Source organism: Glycine max, chromosome 7 (assembly GCF_000004515.6).
Source record: "Glycine max cultivar Williams 82 chromosome 7, Glycine_max_v4.0, whole genome shotgun sequence".
Lineage (NCBI taxonomy): Eukaryota > Viridiplantae > Streptophyta > Magnoliopsida > Fabales > Fabaceae > Glycine > Glycine max.
This window is the reverse complement of record NC_038243.2, coordinates 22,762,622-22,782,334: the sequence shown is the minus strand read 5'-3', so window position 1 is coordinate 22,782,334 and position 19,713 is coordinate 22,762,622. Positions and strand designations below refer to the sequence as shown.

Sequence of the window (19,713 nt, the reverse complement as noted above, 5' to 3'; positions counted from 1 at the left end):
AACGAGACGAGGAAGAACAATGCTAGAGGTCGTTGATTGTAACCATGAAAGAAGAAGCTCATCCGGCTTCTCCCAGCTGAGATACTCTGATGACACGATACCAGCATCGTGATCGGCGATTGTTACAAACCGCGGCGGAATTATCGGAGCAACAAGGAAAAGCGAAAATCCATGGCCTTTGATAACAGGTTGCACTTGAAAACACCATAGCAGTTAATTGGCGTTCGTTATCTTCTCAGAAATTGAGTGCGAGAACGAAGCTGGAGAAGAAGTCACACCAATGGTGGCGAAGGAGGAGGAGAAGGTGGCGAACCACCAGGAGGATTATTGAGTGCAGAAACCATGAAAATACTAGGTTAGGATCGACCTACCTCTGTAAACCATAAAAGATTTAGAGAGAAGAGAGAGAGAGTGTGTGTAAAGTGATTTCTTTATTGAGGAAATTCAACCCAACAGAAAACTGATTACAGTTCAGTATATATAGCAGTTACTCAACTGTAACTGCCAACAAACCTGAGTTAGTTAGTGACAGCTGTAACACAGCCGTCCTAACTAACAGACTAAATACTAATTATAGTTAGATTTACAGCTTTAGCTAAAAATAAATATTACAACAAGTAAGTATACTCCTATAAGGGGGAGTGCTCTAACATGTGCAGCATGTACTAAATGTACTTATTTCTTCTTTCCTTTCTTTGTTCTGATTTAGTTTGATTTATTCATTATCAGGATCGATTAGTTTGATTTATTCCTTATCAAGACTGATTAGTCCAGACTTCTTTGTAAAAATTAAGAAATAATATTTCAGTGCTTTTCCTCATATTTCAAGTTATTAAATAGCACCTGTCAACAAAGTGAAAGGAAACTAGACACCTGATGGTACCAGCCAAATCTCTCGTTTTATTACTCTTGTGGTACAAAAGTACATCTAAGGATTGGAGCCTAGCCTCCCTAACCAAACCACCTTGATTACTCCTGAATGAGTAATTCCAGGCAGTTAGTCTCTATTTATAGCTAACGACTAACTAACTAACTACCTTTAACTGACTTAAAGAGTTACAAGGCTAACTACTAAACTGTAACTGATCTTAGGCAGCTACCTAACCCTGGTTCTGGCTGCTTTGGCTGCTGCTCTGTCTTCCTCTTATACTTGCCATGTGTCCTTCCTTCATACACTTGTTTAACTGGTAGCCTAACAATACTCCCCCTCAAGAGAGCCACCTTGTCCTCAAGGTGAAATGCAGGAAATTACTGCTTCATAACATCAACCGATTCCCATGTGGCTTCAAAGTCAGGTAAATCTTTCCATTAGATGAGCACTTCAGCTGTGCCTGCAGGGTGGTTTCAGACAGCCTTTACAGCTAGAGGCTCTACCCTTAGTACCCGCTCATCAGTCAGAGGCAAGGGTTGGGGTTTCACCACAAAAGCAATGGCTTTCTTTAATAGAGACACATGAAAGACTGGATGAACTTTACTCTCGGGTGGTAGGTTGAGCTGGTAAGCTACTTTACTAATGACCTTAGAAATCTGATATGATCCATAAAATCAAGGGCTTAATTTCTCATTCAACTTCTTAGCCAAAGATTTCAAACAATACGGTTGTAATTTCAGGTAAACCCAATCATCCACAGCCAAGTTAACATCCCTACGGTGCTTATTGGCATAGGCTCGCATCTGGTCCTAAGCCTTAAGCAAATTAGTTCGTAGTTGGTCCAACAAGTAATCCCTATCTTGTGTAAGCCTGTTGACCCCCTCTACTGCTGAAGGAACAGTGGTGCCTCTAAGCAATTGAGGTGGGTCTCTGCCATAGAGAGCCCTGAAAGGAGCGAGCTTATAGGAACTATTATAATTAGAATTAAACCAAAATTCTGCCCAACTTAAGCAGGAAGGCCAGTGCTTTGGTTTTTCTCCTGTAACACACCTTAAGTATATTTCTACTCCTCTATTGACCACCTCAGTTCCGCACCGCTCGCTCAGTGCGTTCATCTTCAAACAATCGCTTCAGACTTGTGACGTCCTCATGCGTGTTGATCATGCCTTCAAAACCTCGTTCCAGAAATTCCACATTCGCATCCATGTTTCCTCGCATTGAAACCATAAATAGCTTCACGTCTCCAAATTGAAATTTTGCTCTAATACCAATGGTGGTACCAGCCAAATCTCTCGTTTTATTACTCTTGTGGTAGAAAAGTACATCTAGGGATTGGAGCCTAGCCTCCCTAACCAACCACCTTGATTACTCCCGAATGAGTAATTCTAGGAAGTCAGTCTCTATTTATAGCCAACGACTAACTAACTAACTGCCTTTAACTGACTTAAACAGTTACAAGGCCAACTACTAAACTGTAACTGATCTTAGTCAGCTACCTAACCCTGGTTCTGGCTGCTTTGGCTGCTGCTCTGGCTTCCTCTTATACTTATCATGTGTCCTTCCTTCATACACTTGCTTAACCTTGCTTAACCAGTAGCCTAACAACACCCCACCAATAATGGTCATCAGAAACTTTCAAATTGACAATTAAAACAAATGACTATACAATTTAATATAATACACACACACACACACATATATATATATATATGAAATCATGTAACCAACCAGAGGCTTCATAATGGTAGCAATAAGCAACACACTTTCTACTATTAGTTATTAGAAATTACAAAATCATGATTGGAAGCTCATTAATAAAGAGTAGGACCTACACAATTTTTGCAATTCTCAACAAATTTCAGCTAATATTAGAGTTTAGAAGAGTGTTAGAAAGTGTACTACTATTATTTCTCATAACAGAAAATATTTACAGTTGCCAATAGAAGATACTACCAATAAAATCTGATATAAAATGATAACCTCACCTGTACGTAAAAAAACTCATCAAATATAAGTCTCTTGCGGGCCAAATCAGCTTCATTTATGTCCTTCGGTTTGTGGATTCCAAAATATGCCTATATTGTTAACATTTAAGTTTTTAAAATTTCAGTAAAATATGCAGAAACAGGTGGAGTAAAGTTTCAGAAAAATAGAAATGAAAGAGCATTTTATTTCCTTGGGAAAGAGGCCATCAATGTGGGCATTGCTCGATGTTCTCCACCCAAATACACCAAAGAACAGCATAAACCACAAATACTAGTAAGCAGTTTAACACATTTATTAGAGAACTTTAGCTTAGATTCACAAGTGCAGTTTAAACAGATTGATATAAAGACTTGGTGCATTATAGACATTAATTTAGGAGAATTGGGGAAGTTAGAAGCCCAGCCTAGGTTGAGGCAAGAGTGCCTAATTCCAAAGTCCTAGGTTGAGCATTGTGGATTTTCAAACATAATAATAATTACAATTCCAAAGACCAATTCTAAATCCATGCACCAAACGAATACCAAGTGAAGTCCCTAGAAAAAACTATATTAAAATTACAATTTAATTGTAAAAAATCATGACATCATATATGTTAGGATATAAGGAGAAGGGAGAGTTAGTTAAGATAGTTAGACTATTAATGAGTTAGTTAGTTAGTATAACAGGATTTACTGTGTAATGTTGAGTCAATGTATAGACCACAGCTCATGCTATTTATAATAAGAAAAATGAATCAGTATTGATTAGTTACTTAGTTAGAGGGGTTTATTAGATATAAATGGGGGAAGAAGGATAGGGGAGAGGGGGGTCTTATCATTTGTAGATTGAGCATTAGCTCTTTGTGAAAGGAGAAATCCTTTGTGAAGAGGAAACTCTTGGAGGAGAGTTTTCTCCTATTTTCTGTTATGTTCTTACCAGTCAATAAAATCCTTTCTTTTCTTATATCCTACAAATATATGAACACAACCAACAAGTCCAACCTTCCCCCTCTCCTTTATTTGTGCACTTCTGCTTCAAAAACCAAATTTGCTCCTCAAAATATAAAGTGGAACACTTCCCCGTGATTCACAACACACGGTCAGATGCACACAAGGGAGAAGGGAACTATTACAAACAAAGCAATATTGAAAGCAAAAAAACAAATATATCAAAGATTTAAATACAGAGTACATAACTGGCCACTGCAACTTTTTATAAGAGTACATGTATTTCTTTCCTTTATTTTTCCAATACTTGGTTTCTTGAAAATGACTTGTTTCCTCTTTCACTGTAATTATTTTTTAAATCAATAAATTTCAAATTCCCCTAACACCACAACACTTTTGCAATTCATCAGCAGGCAGAAAGGGTACAGATGTATATTGCAGACAAAAAGTCTACACTGTCAAGTAGGTGTCAATACTTAGATTTTCATACGGACGGTAGGCACATAAATATTTCCATTGATAGAATAAAGAAATCTTAAAGTTAGAGATCCTTACATCATGAAGACTTGGTAATCCAAATTGCTCTGTGATATCTTTAGGAATTGGATCAACATTGACAGGCAAGGCTTGTAAAGCTCTGCAAGAAAATAAAAGAGTAATATATTGAACAAATTGTTCCTTTGTATAGATAAGAGGATTGTTATAACCCACACTAAATTGGAACTCAAAATAGAAATAAAAACAAATGCATATGCCATATTTCCATATCAATGTGCCAGACATGGAGACGAGATTTGGAATGACATAGTTTCCATATAAGCATAAGTAAAATGGAGTATATAGAATGCAAGTTCACCAAGACACACACTACCACTTATTTGGAGGTAAAAATTGGATACCAAACCTAATCACAATTTACTTAGTTCAAGTATCTTGAAACTACCATACAAAGTGGAGCGAGGTAAATTATAGGAATAGGATTCAAGATGGGTAGATGAAATGAAAGAATGCTTAAGGTATTTTTTGTGATAGGAAGGTGCCTCTTAATCTACAAAATTGGGATTTATGAACTTAATAGTAGGTCTATGCTTACTATGTCTCCAAACTGGGGTAGGACAAACATGTGCTCCCCCCCGCCCCCCCAAATCTCAGGTAGACACATTAGAGGCAACACTACTTGTATGATGATAGAGGTCTTTTATTAGAAAGAATAAGGGATTTCACCCTTGAATACAATGCCTAGCTTACATAACGTTTTATTAGAAAGAATAAGGGATTTCACCCTTGAATACAATGCCTAGCTTATATAACTTCGAGGGTTTGCACCTCCCGATGCACAAAACCCAATTCTCTCACAAAATACAAATGATCTGTGTCTTCCCCTCCCTTCCTAGTTCTTATTTATAAGCAACATGCCTTATTTCTTCAACCAACAAACTAACGGGAATCTATCAATATTTCCCATAAATTTCACCTTGTCCTCAAGGTGAATAGCCATGACAGATGCAAATAAAGCCCACATCAGAGCTCCGGTTGTTTAAAGCATGATGACCAAGCCAAACCAGACCACTGCATTCCCAAAATCAACTTTCTATTCTGCTATGTCAAACACAAACATGAGTGCCATTGTTCTTCTCTAATGGCATTTTTGGCCAGGAAACAGAGCATCATCACTGCTATAGGTTTAATCAGATCCCCTATCTTCCTGATAGGAGTATATGCTGTAATGTTAGAATATAGTGAGCTGACTCAGCACATATGTCAGAGTTAGTTAACCAAGAGTTAGTAAACCAGCGGTCTCTCTCTCTCTCTCTCTAGATCTTCTCAAAACCAAGCCCGAAAGTGTCGGACGTGAGGTGGTGTATTGGGAAAAACCAAAGTCCTGCATCAATTAGACAGTGCCCAGATAGAAAATATAAGTGATGGGCAACCCTCACCCTATGAGCTAACTTTTGGGCTTAAGTTAAGCCAAAACCTTGTGAACTATATTGTTGCACATGCTTGCAGATCATTTCAAAGAACACAAATTTATGGCTTTGGTGGCAGTCAATTGACTGGAAAGCTTGACATACCTGGTTTTGTGGCCATGGCAAACTAGTGCTTCATTTGTCACCCATTATGGTCAACCCCTCAACGTCCCCAACCACCTCTTTCTCCAATCACTGACATATCTTCTTCCTTTTGAGCTTGTGACTCACTAGTGAAATTTTACTTACCTGCCTTGATCAACCTGAGCATTGTCTCCTCCAATCTTTTCAATTTCTCCCTCATTAATTCATTATGATGTTATTTTCCTATATTTTGCACAGATGCATTATTGTTCTTTGAAATTACTATCGGTACAGTTCTTTGTTCAAGTCCTCTAATTCCTATAGTTCTGATTTTATCTTTGTTTTTGCTTCCACCATATCAGTGGACCTTCCATCCTTCAAGACTTCCTCTTTCCTTCTATTTTCATGCTCCCAAAATCCTCCTCAATCTTTCAAGACTTCAACATCCCCTTTGTTTGTGTTATGTGAGTGTAGACCCTGTAAGTTAACTCTACTAGTTAGAGTTAACCATTAGTTAGTAAGGACAGCTGTGTACAGCCATCAGTTAGTTAGTTGAGTTAGTTCTTCTCTCTATATATCAGATTGTACACAGAGAGTCATCGGCCAATTGTAATTTTTCTATTGATATCAATAATATTAGTTTATCAACATGGTATTCAGAGCTCTCTCATCCTTTTTCATGGCTTCCGCAAATAATGGTAAGACTCCATTCAACACTAGTGAGACTCCAGTGAACGATTACTACAATTCTGATGAATCAAGACATTCCTTCTTCATTGCTTCCTACAGCAAATTTTTCACAACAAATCACGAAAAAGCTCAATGATAAGAACTTTTTATTGTGGCGACAATAAATTGAGCCAGCAATCACTGTGATTGGTCTCAATAGTTTTGTAGCTAGTCATCAAATCCCTCTGTGATATCTCTCCGATGCTAATCACGATCTCGATCGCGGTAATCCTCAGTTCTCGTTGTGACATAAGCAAGACAAATTTCTTCTTGTTTGGCTTCAATCCACTCTTTCAAGCTCAATGCTTGCTTGAGTTCTTGGACTGTCACATATTTTTTTTTTGCTCAACCAAAATATAATATATCATTAATGAGTACCAGAGATACTAGAAAATACAGGTTTTAAAAGACCTTTCATATCTAGTTCACTGACAAGCAATGATTACATAAGCTGAAAGATCCCACAGCAAGGTAAATGAACAGGAATGTAGACTATATTCCTATGTTCATGTCCTAAGAAAACCAATTTTGAGATTTGAAGACCACTGATTGAAATGAAGAGTGAAATTCTTTTCTAAGCATCTGAGCCATGTCCATAGAAGAAACACCGCGTCGTCCATTAGTTTATGAGCGTCGAAGGTGGCATTGGAGAAAATGATGTTGTTTTTGTACTTCCAAATAGTATAAGTCAGAGCTAACCACCACCACTGCCATCTGTTCGTCTGCAATCCTTCATACACTCCATGAATATGCTGTATAAAATGTTGTCTCAGATGATATGGGAAGGCCCCCACCAGATTCACCCAAGATACCGCTTCCCACCATAAAGGGCTAACTTTACTACAATGAAAGAATAGGTGACTTGCACTCTCATCCGCTGATCTGCAAAGAGGACACAAATACTCCTGCAACTCAACCCGTTTCCTTTTCAAATTGTCTCTGGTTGGCAATTTGTCTTTGATTAACCTCCACGCGAACATAGCCACTTTCGATAGTACCCTGAGCTTCCATAAATCCTTGTACCCTCCATCCTGCCCTTCACTTGATATGCCTTCTCTAATTACCTTATAAGCACTCCTAGCCAAATAACTGCCACTTGGCTCTGCAGTCCAGATCCATTGATCGTGCAAATCCTGCCTGATTCTAAACCCTTCAACTTCTTGAAGGAAAGCGACCGTCATGTCTATCTCACTATCAAACAATGGTCTTCTCCACTGAAATTGCCACTCCCACCCTTCTTCATTGAAAGCTCCTAATTGCTGAATGAATTGGTGTTGCTGAGCCGATATGGTGTATAATCTTGGATATTTCTCTGACAATTGAGTATCTCCACCTATCCACTTATCCTCCCAAAATTTAAACTTGTCTCCACACCCGACCTTCCACAAAGTCGACCTATTCAGCTGTTGTCCCTGATGTGAAAGATGATTTACCGTCTTCAGACCCCTCCACCATAAGGATTCGGTGCTAGCCCTCAGAGCTCCATCTAGACTCCTCCACCCTCCATATTTTGATTCAAGAATTCTTGTCCAAGTCTCCCCCTGATTCTGAAATAGGTCCTATTTCCACTTTCCCAACAATGATAAACGAAGTGATATCCTTGACTCCCAGTCCTCCTTGTGCCTTTGGCAAACATATCGTTTCCCACCGGATCCAAGGAATCTTGTTTTGATCAGCCGCCCCACTCCATAAAAAATTCCTCTGTAGTCTGACTATAGCTTGTCGGCCACCTGTCTGGAGACCCTGAAAAATGAGAAAAAATAAATCGGAATGGATGTTAGCACTGAATTTATGAGAGTCACTCTCCCCCCAAAAGACAAATGCCTTTGTTTCCATCTCGCTAATTTTCTCTCGCATTTAGTGATTATAGGGTCCCAAGTCTGACATCTTCTGGGATTTTGGCACCAATAGGGATGCCAAGATATGTGAAAGGAAAAGACATCAATCTACAATTGAGATAGTTGGATGCACCATAAGTCCACTGATCCGACACACCAAAGGTCCCGTAGCTACTTTTAGCAAAATTTATATTTAGTCCAGATGCAAGCTCAAAAGCACGCAATATTGCTTTGATTGCTCTTACATTCTCCATAGTTGCCTCTCCCAAAAATATAGTGTCATCTGCATACTGGAGCATGTTAACTTCAACCTTCTTTGTGCCCACTAAGAAACCCCTATAGAGCCTTCTATCAATAGCCTTTGACATTAGACCGCTCACTCCTTCAGCAGCAATATTTAATAGAAGAGGTGATAGCGAATCCCCCTGTCTTAGCCCTTTCTGCGATAAGAATTCAGTTGAAGGGCTTCCATTTACCAATACCGAGATAGAAGCTGATTTTAGACATCCAAGTATCCATTGAATCCACTTCGAACCAAAGCCCAATCTCCTCATCATGTAAATCAGATACTCCCAAGACACCGAATCGTACGCCTTCTCATAGTCCACCTTGAACACAATGCACGGTTTTTGACATCTTTTAGCCTCTTCGACTGCCTCATTTGAAATCATCACACTATGGAGCATATGTCTGCCTTCTATGAATGCTGACTGTCGTTCATTAATGATGCAATGCATAACCTTCTTCAGTCTATTAGCCAACACCTTAGCAAGAATCTTGTAAGTACACCCTATCAGTGAGATAGGCCTGTAGTCATTCAGCACTTGAGGGTCCGCTACCTTCTGGATTAATGCTATGAAAGATGCATTCAGAACCCTCGGGAAGACTCCATTAACATAGAACTCATCAAAGAATCTGAGGAAGTCTGGTTTGATGGCATCCCAAAATTGCTTGATGAATTTAAAATTAAGCCCGTTCGGGCCAGGACTTTTATCACTTCCACAGCTCCAAACCGCCATTTTTATCTCTTCATCCTGAAATCGCTCTGGTAACATGACATTCTGCTGGAAATTAATGGTCTTGAAACTAATCTCATCCAATGTTGGTCTGTCAAAATCAACTTCCTGGAACCTCTGTGAAAAAAACCTCCTAACTTCCTCTTTGACTTCTGTCGACTCATCCTTCCACACACCATCAACCATCACTCCATTCAAACAGTTGGATCGCCGCCTGGAATTTATCAACAAATGGAAATATCTCGAATTGCAATCTCCTTCCTTAATCCACCTAGATCTTGTCTTCTATCTCAATAACGACTCATGCGTTTGAGCTGCCTCCCATAACTCCTGCTGAAGCTGCTTTTTGTGTGTCCGCTCGTTGTCTTCCAATTGCCTATCTGCTGATATCTCTTCCAATTTATTTAACTCTTCCTCTATCTTTTTGAACTTGCTGAAGGTGTCCACATATTGATCTTTGTTCCACACTTTAATCTTCTGTTTGAGAGCTTTGATTTTCTCTTTTAACACATAACCCCCCACCCGCTCTGAGGGTTGGACGCCCAACTATTAGTAACCACCTTCTTGAAGGATTTATCAGAAAGCCAGCAGTCTAGTATTTTGAAGGGTTTTGGGTCCCAATCGATATTTTTGGATCTGAGCAATATAGGACAATGGTCCAAGAAATTCCAGACCAGCGTAGATTGGGCGGACCTAGGCCATTTGGAAAGCCATTCTAGGGAAACCAAGAATCTATCCAATTTGCTTTTTGCTGTACTATTCGGTCTAAACCATGTAAATCTCTTTCCCACCCGAGGCGCTTCTTCTACCTCCATCTCCTCAATCCAATTATTGAATTCTGCAAGGCTTCCATCCACCAGCCCCCTCTGCGAAGATCCCATTCTCTCTCTAGGTGACCTGATGCTATTAAAGTCCCCTAGAATGCACCAACATCCACCCGGGTTTTGGTTTTTCAGCTGAGAGACTTTATCCCACAACACCCTTTTTTCTTGGAGGTTGCAAGGGGAGTAGATATTAACGACATGCACTAATTGCGACTCTTGTCCCCACTTCCCTGACAACAATATGAATCCGGCTCCAACGAATCTGCTCTCCACCTTAAAAGAACTTTGATTCCAGACGCAAAGAATGCCACCAGCTGAATTGGCTGATGGACAAGTCTCCCAACTGAAATCAGAATTCCCCCATAAGGCCTGGCACATATTCTTATTAACAATCTCCTTTTTTGTTTCTTGTAGGCATAACAAATCAATATGATGCTCTTTGACCATCCTTCTGATTGCTGGCCACTTAACCCCCTTCCCTAACCCTCTTACATTGTAAGAAATGATATTCATGGAATCCGTCTCCTGCCTCCCAACCTAGCTGCCTCTTCTCCATCTCTTTCCTCCATGTCCAACAGCTGTTGAACGAAATTTCTTTGTGAAGTACCTGTTGTCAGCCCCAATTCGGTGACCATGTTCCACATACTTTCTACGTGAGGATCATGATTTTCCGCCTGGAATTGATTTCCATGCCTTTTGTGTGATGGTGAGTGATCTATCTGCACCTGCTGATTAGCTGGTCCACTTCCATCCTTATCCTCCTGATTTGGTTCAATGTCAAAATGTGTTGGGCTTGAGTTAGCTTGAGGCATGCCGGCACCAACTTTGTGGGCTTTTCTTTTTGTCTTACTCCCTTTACGGGAATACACTAACCACGAAGTTAAAAGCACTGCTTCTTGTAACAATGGGCCTTTTTTATTAGGTGAAAATGGTTTAGGGGTGGTGTCAATAACACGGCCTAAGTCCACTAGCCCCATCACCTCCTTGTCACGTGACATGGATGGAGGTGATTTAAAACTGCCTTTGTCTTCCTCGTACACTTCTCCTTCAACGTTCTTTGTCTCCTCCTTTTTACCATTTTCGTGAAAGCTGTCTCTGATGACAATGCTGACGCGCCTCCCTATGTTCCCTTCATCCCCTATTTCGCTCATCCCTTCTCCCTGTGCCACTGGCCCGGCTACACTACAGCTCTGCATGCGCTGTGCTTTGGTCTGCACAGTGACCGAGTCCTTGACGACCCATCGGACAAGCTTTGTCCTTTGAGTCATGTCCGCTGCTTTGCCCAACCGAACCACCAGTACAGCCCGCGCCTTCCGCTCCCGACGCCGGACCTTGTGGCCAATCAGCCGACGAGTGTCGTCGCCCTCCGTCACCGCGCGTCAGCAGCTCCATGCCGCCAGAAACGTCCTCTGTACCATCAACGGTGCCTGATGTGGTTCGAGCTCCCGTTTGGGGCTTTGTTGACGCACTGCCGCCTCTCTCTGCGCGAACGTTGTCGTCGCGCTCCATCGCTCCCTCCGTATGATCATCCTCTGTACGTTCTGCCTCTAAGCCCGCGACCCCTCCTGTTGCTCCTCTGTCCTCCGCCATGTCCGATACTCGAGGATTGTGCCGCCACAACGGCAGCATTCCTTCAAACGACATTACGTCATCTCCTTCGTCGGAGTTAATCTCCTCAGATGAGCTGAAGTCACACTCTCGCCTTTGCTGCCATCTAGCTCCTGGAGGCCCACTCTCCTCTGCTATGTGCACCAGAAATGTCTCCCCCTGTTATAGACTTACTCGCCTTTCCATGGCGTTTTGATTAGGATCCGCGCCACGTCGAGCTTCCTTCGTTCCTCTACACTATCGTCAGCATCCACCACTTCACCAATACCCGAAACTATTTGTTTAATGTGATGCATATCCCATGCTACCAAAGGTATTCCCCAGCATTGAAGCCAAGTAAGTCTATAACCAGGACGTAGTTTTGGATTCCATTTATCTACGGAGTAAAACAAATCGCCCCATCCATCTTCTTCGTTCAACATTCACTCCGCTTTCTCTTCTGTGAGACCAAGGAGCAAAACCATATCATCGCCGATGTACTTTGGTGATATGTTTTGTCCACTATCCCACCATATGTCATCCTCTATGCTGTCAAAACCTGCTAAGTTTTTCAATCTGCCCACCCATGCCTCTTTGAGCCACTGCTAGCCCATCAACGGTATTGATGAGAATCCTGAAATTGGCCAAATACAGGCTAAAGGCCCAAGTGGAGAAGGGCAAAGGCCCAAGTGGAGAAGGATAAAGCTCCCGAGTGGAGAAGGATGAAGGCCCAAGTGGAGAAGGATGAAGGCCCAGAGGCAGAGACACTATCAAGACTATTAATTGTTGCTGAAGGCCCAAACTAATTTGAAGGCCCAAGTTAAATAAGTTTTTAGTTATAATTTATTTTTATTGTAATTTTGGCCCAAACTGTTTAAAAGGCCCATGTCTATTTTTATCTTTTTGTTCAGCTACACTATAAGTATGGGTTTTTGTTTTGAATAAGAAAACTTTTGGCATTTTCATAAAATTGGGTGAGAGTTTCTCTCTGGGTTCCTTGTTGAACCAATTATCAGACTTATCAAGGTAATCCTTGTGGCGTCTACCCAGACTTATCTTCCTTCACTGGAAGTGGCGTCTACCCTGACTTATCTTCCTTCACTGGAAGTGGCGTCATCCAAACATTCGTAGCCTGTATCAAACGATCCGCTCCTACTCAGGTTCGCATCATTTGGTATCAGAGCTTCGGCTCTTGATACAGGTTCTATCCTATCCTATCCTATTTTTTTTTTCTTGGTAATTTGTCCTGGTTCGTGTTTTGTCCTTGTTCTGTTATTTGTTTTTTCTTGTTTGCGTCTTGTTGCGTTCTTGTTTGTGTCTTTGTTTCGTTCTTGTTCTTGTCACGTTTGTGTTCTTGTTGTTGTTCTTGTTTCTAGTGTCTTTCAGACTTTGTGTCGTAAAAAAAAATTGTTTGGGTTCTGTTTCAAGTAAAAAAAAAGTTGCAGAAATTTTGAAGAAAAAAAAAGAGAAGAAAAGAAGAAAGAGAAAAAAGAGAAAGTGGGTGTTTGATCTTTCAACACGAAATTGAGGCAGTTAGAGGCTTTTTTTTGGCAGAAAATCGTGTACCAAATCCCCTTATCTAGATTCTCCTCTGAATTCTGAGCGTTTTGATATATAGTGGGCCTCAAACAGACAACCGTAGCAAAAGTTATGAGCATTTGAAGTTTAGTTGTCATATTTGTTATCTTATCTGTTATCCTATCTGTTATCTTATTTGTTATCATATCTGTTATCCAAATTAAATCTAATTTGTTATCCCAAATCTGATCTATTATCCAAATCAAATCAAATCAAAAAAATTTATCCAAATCAGATTTGTTATCCAAATCTAATCTGTTATCCAAATCAAATCCAATCTGTTATCCAAATCAAGTCCAAGTTGTTATCCCAAATCAAATCTGTTACTCTGATAATTCTATTGTCTTTCCTTTTATTTTATATTACCTTGTGTGTCTAATTCGGTCTATCCAGGAACTTAAGAGGGAGTGAGTGGTAAAAGGCAAGAGTGAAAACATCACACAAAAGCCTATATTGAGAGCATCAAACACGAGTGAACTACCATTAAAGAGAGAAACACGTGAGTAGAGTGTGGTGAGGTCCTGAATTTTTTTTAATTTACTGCAAAATTCTTTGTTCCTTAATCATGGCAAGAGCTGGTGACAATGGTGGTGTATATCATCAACTGGATGAATCTCAACGCTTATTTCTGGACGCGTGGACTACACAAATGCAACGTTTGTTGACCAAATCTTCCTTGTTTACTCTTAAACCTCTATCCCCTAGAGAAGGGTGTGATGACCAAATCAGAATGGGAGAAAAGAGAGAACAAGAGAAAGAAAATAGTGAGGCACCACAAAGGAATATGAAAAAGAAGAGTGATACACCCGAGGAAAAGAGTGATACACATGAGAGAAAATTTAATTATTTTGCAGAGGCGAGTGAAGTGACGAAAGTGTTACCTGCTCATGAACCACTCAATCTACAGTATTGCAAAGACAGTAAAATTTCTACTGATAATTCTAATGAGTTTACTATTTCTATTTCTCCTAGTGTTCAACCATTATTGCAGGAATTTAAAAATGTCTTTCCTAAGGAGATTCCTCATGGACTACCACCTTCAAGAGGCATAGAACATCAAGTTGATCTCCTCCCCGGAGCTTCATTGCCTAACAGGCCAACTTACAAAAGCAATCCCCAAGAGACTCAACGTAAGGATGCACATGCCAAAGTTGAGTATGTGAAAAGATTGTATGACCAAGTGAAGGTGCAAATTGCAAAGAAGAATGAAAGCTATGTCAAGCAAGCCCACAAGAAAAGGAAGGAAGTGGTACTTGAACCCGGTGATGATCCTGAACATTTGAGGACAAATGTTTTCCAAGAAGGAGGGAATGATGAGAATCCTGAAATTGGCCAAATACAGGCTAAAGGCCCAAGTGGAGAAGGGCAAAGGCCCAAGTGGAGAAGGATAAAGCCCCCGAGTGGAGAAGGATGAAGGCCCAAGTGGAGAAGGATGAAGGCCCAGAGGCAGAGACACTATCAAGACTATTAATTGTTGCTGAAGGCCCAAACTAATTTGAAGGCCCAAGTTAAATAAGTTTTTAGTTATAATTTATTTTTATTGTAATTTTGGCCCAAACTGTTTAAAAGACCCATGTCTATTTTTATCTTTTTGTTCAGCTACACTATAAGTATGGGTTTTTGTTTTGAATAAGAAAACTTTTGGCATTTTCATAAAATTGGGTGAGAGTTTCTCTCTGGGTTCCTTGTTGAACCAATTATCAGACTTATCAAGGTAATCCTTGTGGCGTCTACCCTGACTTATCTTCCTTCACTGGAAGTGGCGTCTACCCGGACTTATCTTCCTTCACCGGAAGTGGCGTCTACCCAGACTTATCTTCCTTCACTGGAAGTGGCGTCTACCCAGACTTATCTTCCTTCACCGGAAGTGGCGTCTACCCTGACTTATCTTCCTTCATCAGAAGTGGCGTCACCCAAAACCTTCGTAGCCTGTATCAAACGATCCGCTCCTACTCAGGTTCACATCAGGTATGTCAAGGGTAACTTCGGATGTCGAATTGTAACGAGTTTAATCGACTTTGGCTAATGCTTGCCTCTGTTCTGGTCTTGGGATATTCCGATTGACCACCTCTGTGTACGACCCTCACTGGATTCCCACCTTCGTTCCTGATATCCTGCTCAGGCACAAGTCTCTTTTTCCCCTTTTGTGGTTGTCTAGCCTCTGTTCTTCCCCCTTTTGCTGTTTGTGGCTCTCCATTCTTTGCTCTCCCAAATTTGGGAACATTAACATTCGTCTTCAGTCCTCCAAACACCATACTATCCAGTTTCTTTTGAAGCTAATGCATGTCTCTCACCCCTTTGAACCTCACGAACCCATATCTCCTTCCTTGGCTGTTTCGTTTTCGGGGTATGAAAACCTCTTGCACATCTCTTGTCTATTTGAAATGGAACCATAATTCTTCTGCTGTTTCATCTTCAGCGAACCTAGTGAAATAGAAAGAAGTGACGTCCTTATGGTCTCTCCAATTCACTCGCATGTAGCTTTGATGTTGTCCTGTTGTTTTCCCTCCAATGGTCAGACGGGAACCATGGTTGTCAATAGCGGCCGCTATAGCGGCGGGGCGGAGCGGAGCGGCACCTGTTCACGACGGGCACGTGTGTAGCGGCGTGGTTTCGGGTCGCGGCTGGGGCGGCCGCTATCGCGACGGAGCGGCGCGGGTTGCAGAGCAATTTTTCGCGCTGCTACTTCGAAGCACTGGTGGTTCTGAGTGGGTTCGGTGGTTCTGTTCTGTGTTGCTTCTTCTGCTTTGTTCTTCCCATAGAGAGAGAGAGGGAGGGAGGGGGAGAGAGAGAGAGAGAGAGGGCTCTATGTTGCGACGCGATTTTAATATACCATTCGGGGATTCAGCAAAAAAAACATACATACCACTAGGGTTCGCTTATGTAGAGGCAAACAATATTAATATATGATAATAATGTTAATAATTAAATAATATAGAAATAATATTAAATAAATATAATAATATCATAATTTTATAATATTAAAAACTTGTATATATATATATATATTTGTTTTAAAGTTTAACATATCTAGTTAAATTGTAGCCAAACAATATTAATATATAATAATAATGTTAATAATTAAATAATATTAAATAAATATAATAATATCATAATTTTATAATATTAAAAACTTATATATATATATATATATATATATATATATATATGTTTTAAAGTTTAACATATCTAGTTAAATTGTAGCCAAACAATATTAATATATTATAATAATGTTAATCATTAAATAATATAGAAATAATATTAAATAAATATAATAATATCATAATTTTATAATATTAAAAACTTATATATATATATATATATATATATATATATATTTGTTTTAAAGTTTAACATATCTAGTTAAATGGTAGCCAAACAATATTAATATATAATAATAATGTTAATAATTAAATAATATAGAAATAATATTAAATAAATATAATAATATCATAATTTTATAATATTAAAAACTTATATATATATATATATATATATATATATATTATTTTTTTGAACATATATATATATATTATTAATTATTTATATACTTATATTTTTTTTAAAGTTTAACATATTTCGTTAAGTAGCCAAACAATATTAATATATAATAATAATGTTAATAATTAAATAATATAGAAATAATATTAAATAAATATAATAATATCATAATTTTATAATATTAAAAACTTATATATATATATATTATTTTTTTGAACATATATATATATATATATATATATATATATATATATATATATATTATTAATTATTTATATACTTATATTTTTTTAAAAGTTTAACATATTTAGTTAAATGGTAGCCAAACAATATTAATATATAATAATAATAATAATTAAATAATATAGAAATAATATTAAATAAATATAATAATATCATTATTTTATAATATTAAAAACATATATATATATATATATATATATATATTTATATTTTTGTTTTCAAACATATATATAATTAATTATTTAACATATATAAAAAAACATTTGAATAGCGATCATCCCGCTATCCCGTTATTCCACTTTTGGGGTCGGCCGCTCTGCTCCGCTATGCCAGTATTGACAACTATGATGGGAACCCTCCGCCGTTCGTAGTCTGGCGCTCTCTCTCCTCTCTCTTCTAGTCCTGACTCTCTCCCACCCACTGTTTCTCTCTCTACTCTCTCCACTCTCTCTCTCCACTCTCTCTCTCCATTACGGCTTTCATGGTTGGACAATCTACTGGCTCTGGATTGTCACATATATATCAGGTTTGGGATAAAATCCACACCTACTTTCATCATCAGACTCGAACGAAAGCATGACAACTTCAATCGGAACTTAGTCACACCTTTCTCAATAATCGTCTTATTTCAGAATTTTTAGTTAAGATCAAAATAATTATTGATGATCTCGCTTCAATATGTAAAGCTACAACCTATCACGAGCACATGGATTCAATCCTTGAAGAACTTCCTAAGGATTTTGATTCTTTCATTGTTCTCATAGAGAGTCATCTTCCACATATTACTCTCATAGACCTACTCTTCTCCTCACCAACAAATGGCTTCTTTTACAACTGGATGTTAATAATGTGATAGATGGGGAAAGGTGTATGTTAGGAGATATCCTTGGAAGAGTTAAAGAGCTATCAGTTAGTCAGGACAACTAGGATAACTAACTATTAGTTAGTTAAGAAACTATAAATAGAATTGGGAGAAATTAGTTAGAGGGCAAAGAGAAAATTGGGGAATAGTAGGAGGGTGATGAGACCTCGAACTCATCAGTGTTTGTAACCATTGTTGCTGGTAGCATTCAATTCGAATATACAGGATCTTTCCTCTTTTTCTGGTCTAGTTCTATCAACTGGTTTCAAAGCTCCGATCTTGGAGTGTAGAATCATTAATGGTGACGAAGGCGAACACAAGAATGGAGACGCACATGGAAGCCATGGAGAAAGCGATAGAAGAGAATCGCGAAGCAATGGAATCGCGGTTGAGTTTGATCAAAGGGATGATACAAAGGTTGGCGGCGGCATGGGAGAAAAAATCTCCTACTACAAACGTTCACACGTTGGTGCGAGCGGAGGAGATAAGGGCACTGTGGCGCATGACGACAATCGGTGGAGAAATTTGAAAATGCCCATATTCGACAGTGAGGATCCTATGGGTTGGTTGAAAAAGATCGAACAATATTTTCGGTTGCACATCGTAAGGGAAGAGGACAAGCTGGAGGTTGTAATGGTCACGATGGATGGGGGAGCTCTAGGTTGGTTCCAATGGTGGGAATCTTGGAATCCAAAGCTGTCACCCAAAGGTTTCAAGCTTCTATCCTGGGAAATCCTTTTCAAGCATTGCTGGCACTCAAACAAGAAGAGACAGTGCAAGGATTCATAGACCAATTTGAGAAGTGCGTTGGAATGGTGAAAGGGTTGGAGGAGCCATTTCTGGTGGAAGTGTTCCTCAAGGGGTTAAAGGAAGAGACTAGCACTAAGGTAAGGCATCATGAACCAAAGAACTTGATGGAAGCTTCCTATTTTGGCAATACCTGATTTTTCTAAGGGTTTTATCTTGGAAACTGATGCATCAGGAATTGGACTGGGAGCAATATTATTGCAGAAAGAGAAACCCTTAGCTTTTTTGGAGCAAGGCTCTCTCAAACTCGAGTCAGTGTATGAGAGGGAATTGATGGCGGTGGTGTTAGCAGTGAAAAAATGGAGGCACTATCTGTTGGGTAAGAAATTTATAATTAGAACTGATCAAAGGAGTTTGAAGTTCTTAAATGAGCAGAGGCTTATGAGTGAGGAACAGTTCAAGTGGGCTACTAAATTGATTGGTTATGATTTTGATATTCAGTATAGGCCAGGAAAGGAGAATAAAGTGGCTGATGCACTATCCAGGCAGTTTTCATTTTCAGCAATTTCAATGGTGCAAGAGGAGGAATAGGCTGATTGGGAGGAAGAAATACAAGCAAACCCTCAATTATATGAAATATATCAAGGGATTCTGACTAAAACAGCAAAGAAGCCTAGATATGTCATTCATGGAGGTAAACTATACTTCAAGGATAGATTAGTTCTGTCAAAAAGTTCCACTAGAATTCCTCTACTTTTGATAGAATTGCATGGCTCCCCTTTGGGAGGACACTCGGTTTTTTTAGAACCTTCAAGAGAGTGGCTAATGTGGTGTTTTGGCAAGGAATGAAGAAAACTATAAGGGATTATGTTGCTGCATGTGAAATCTGTCAGAGAAATAAGGCCAATACATTAGCCCATGCAGGGTTGCTCAACCACTACCCATTCCAACTAA

General features: G+C 39.2%; 1 protein-coding gene across 2 annotated transcripts in view; it reads right to left on the bottom strand.

Moving 5' to 3' along the window:
- Window positions 1-19,713, bottom strand: part of LOC100806552 (ATP-dependent DNA helicase homolog RECG, chloroplastic) — a 51,223-nt gene that overhangs the window by 23,889 nt on the left and 7,621 nt on the right. For both annotated transcript variants that reach the window (XM_041017005.1, XM_041017006.1), the window contains exons 8-9: window positions 4,339-4,420; window positions 2,857-2,946 (exon numbers count right to left, since the gene is read on the bottom strand). In XM_041017005.1, the coding sequence (XP_040872939.1) occupies window positions 2,857-2,946; window positions 4,339-4,420 (172 nt within the window). The remainder of the gene's footprint in view (window positions 1-2,856; window positions 2,947-4,338; window positions 4,421-19,713) is intronic.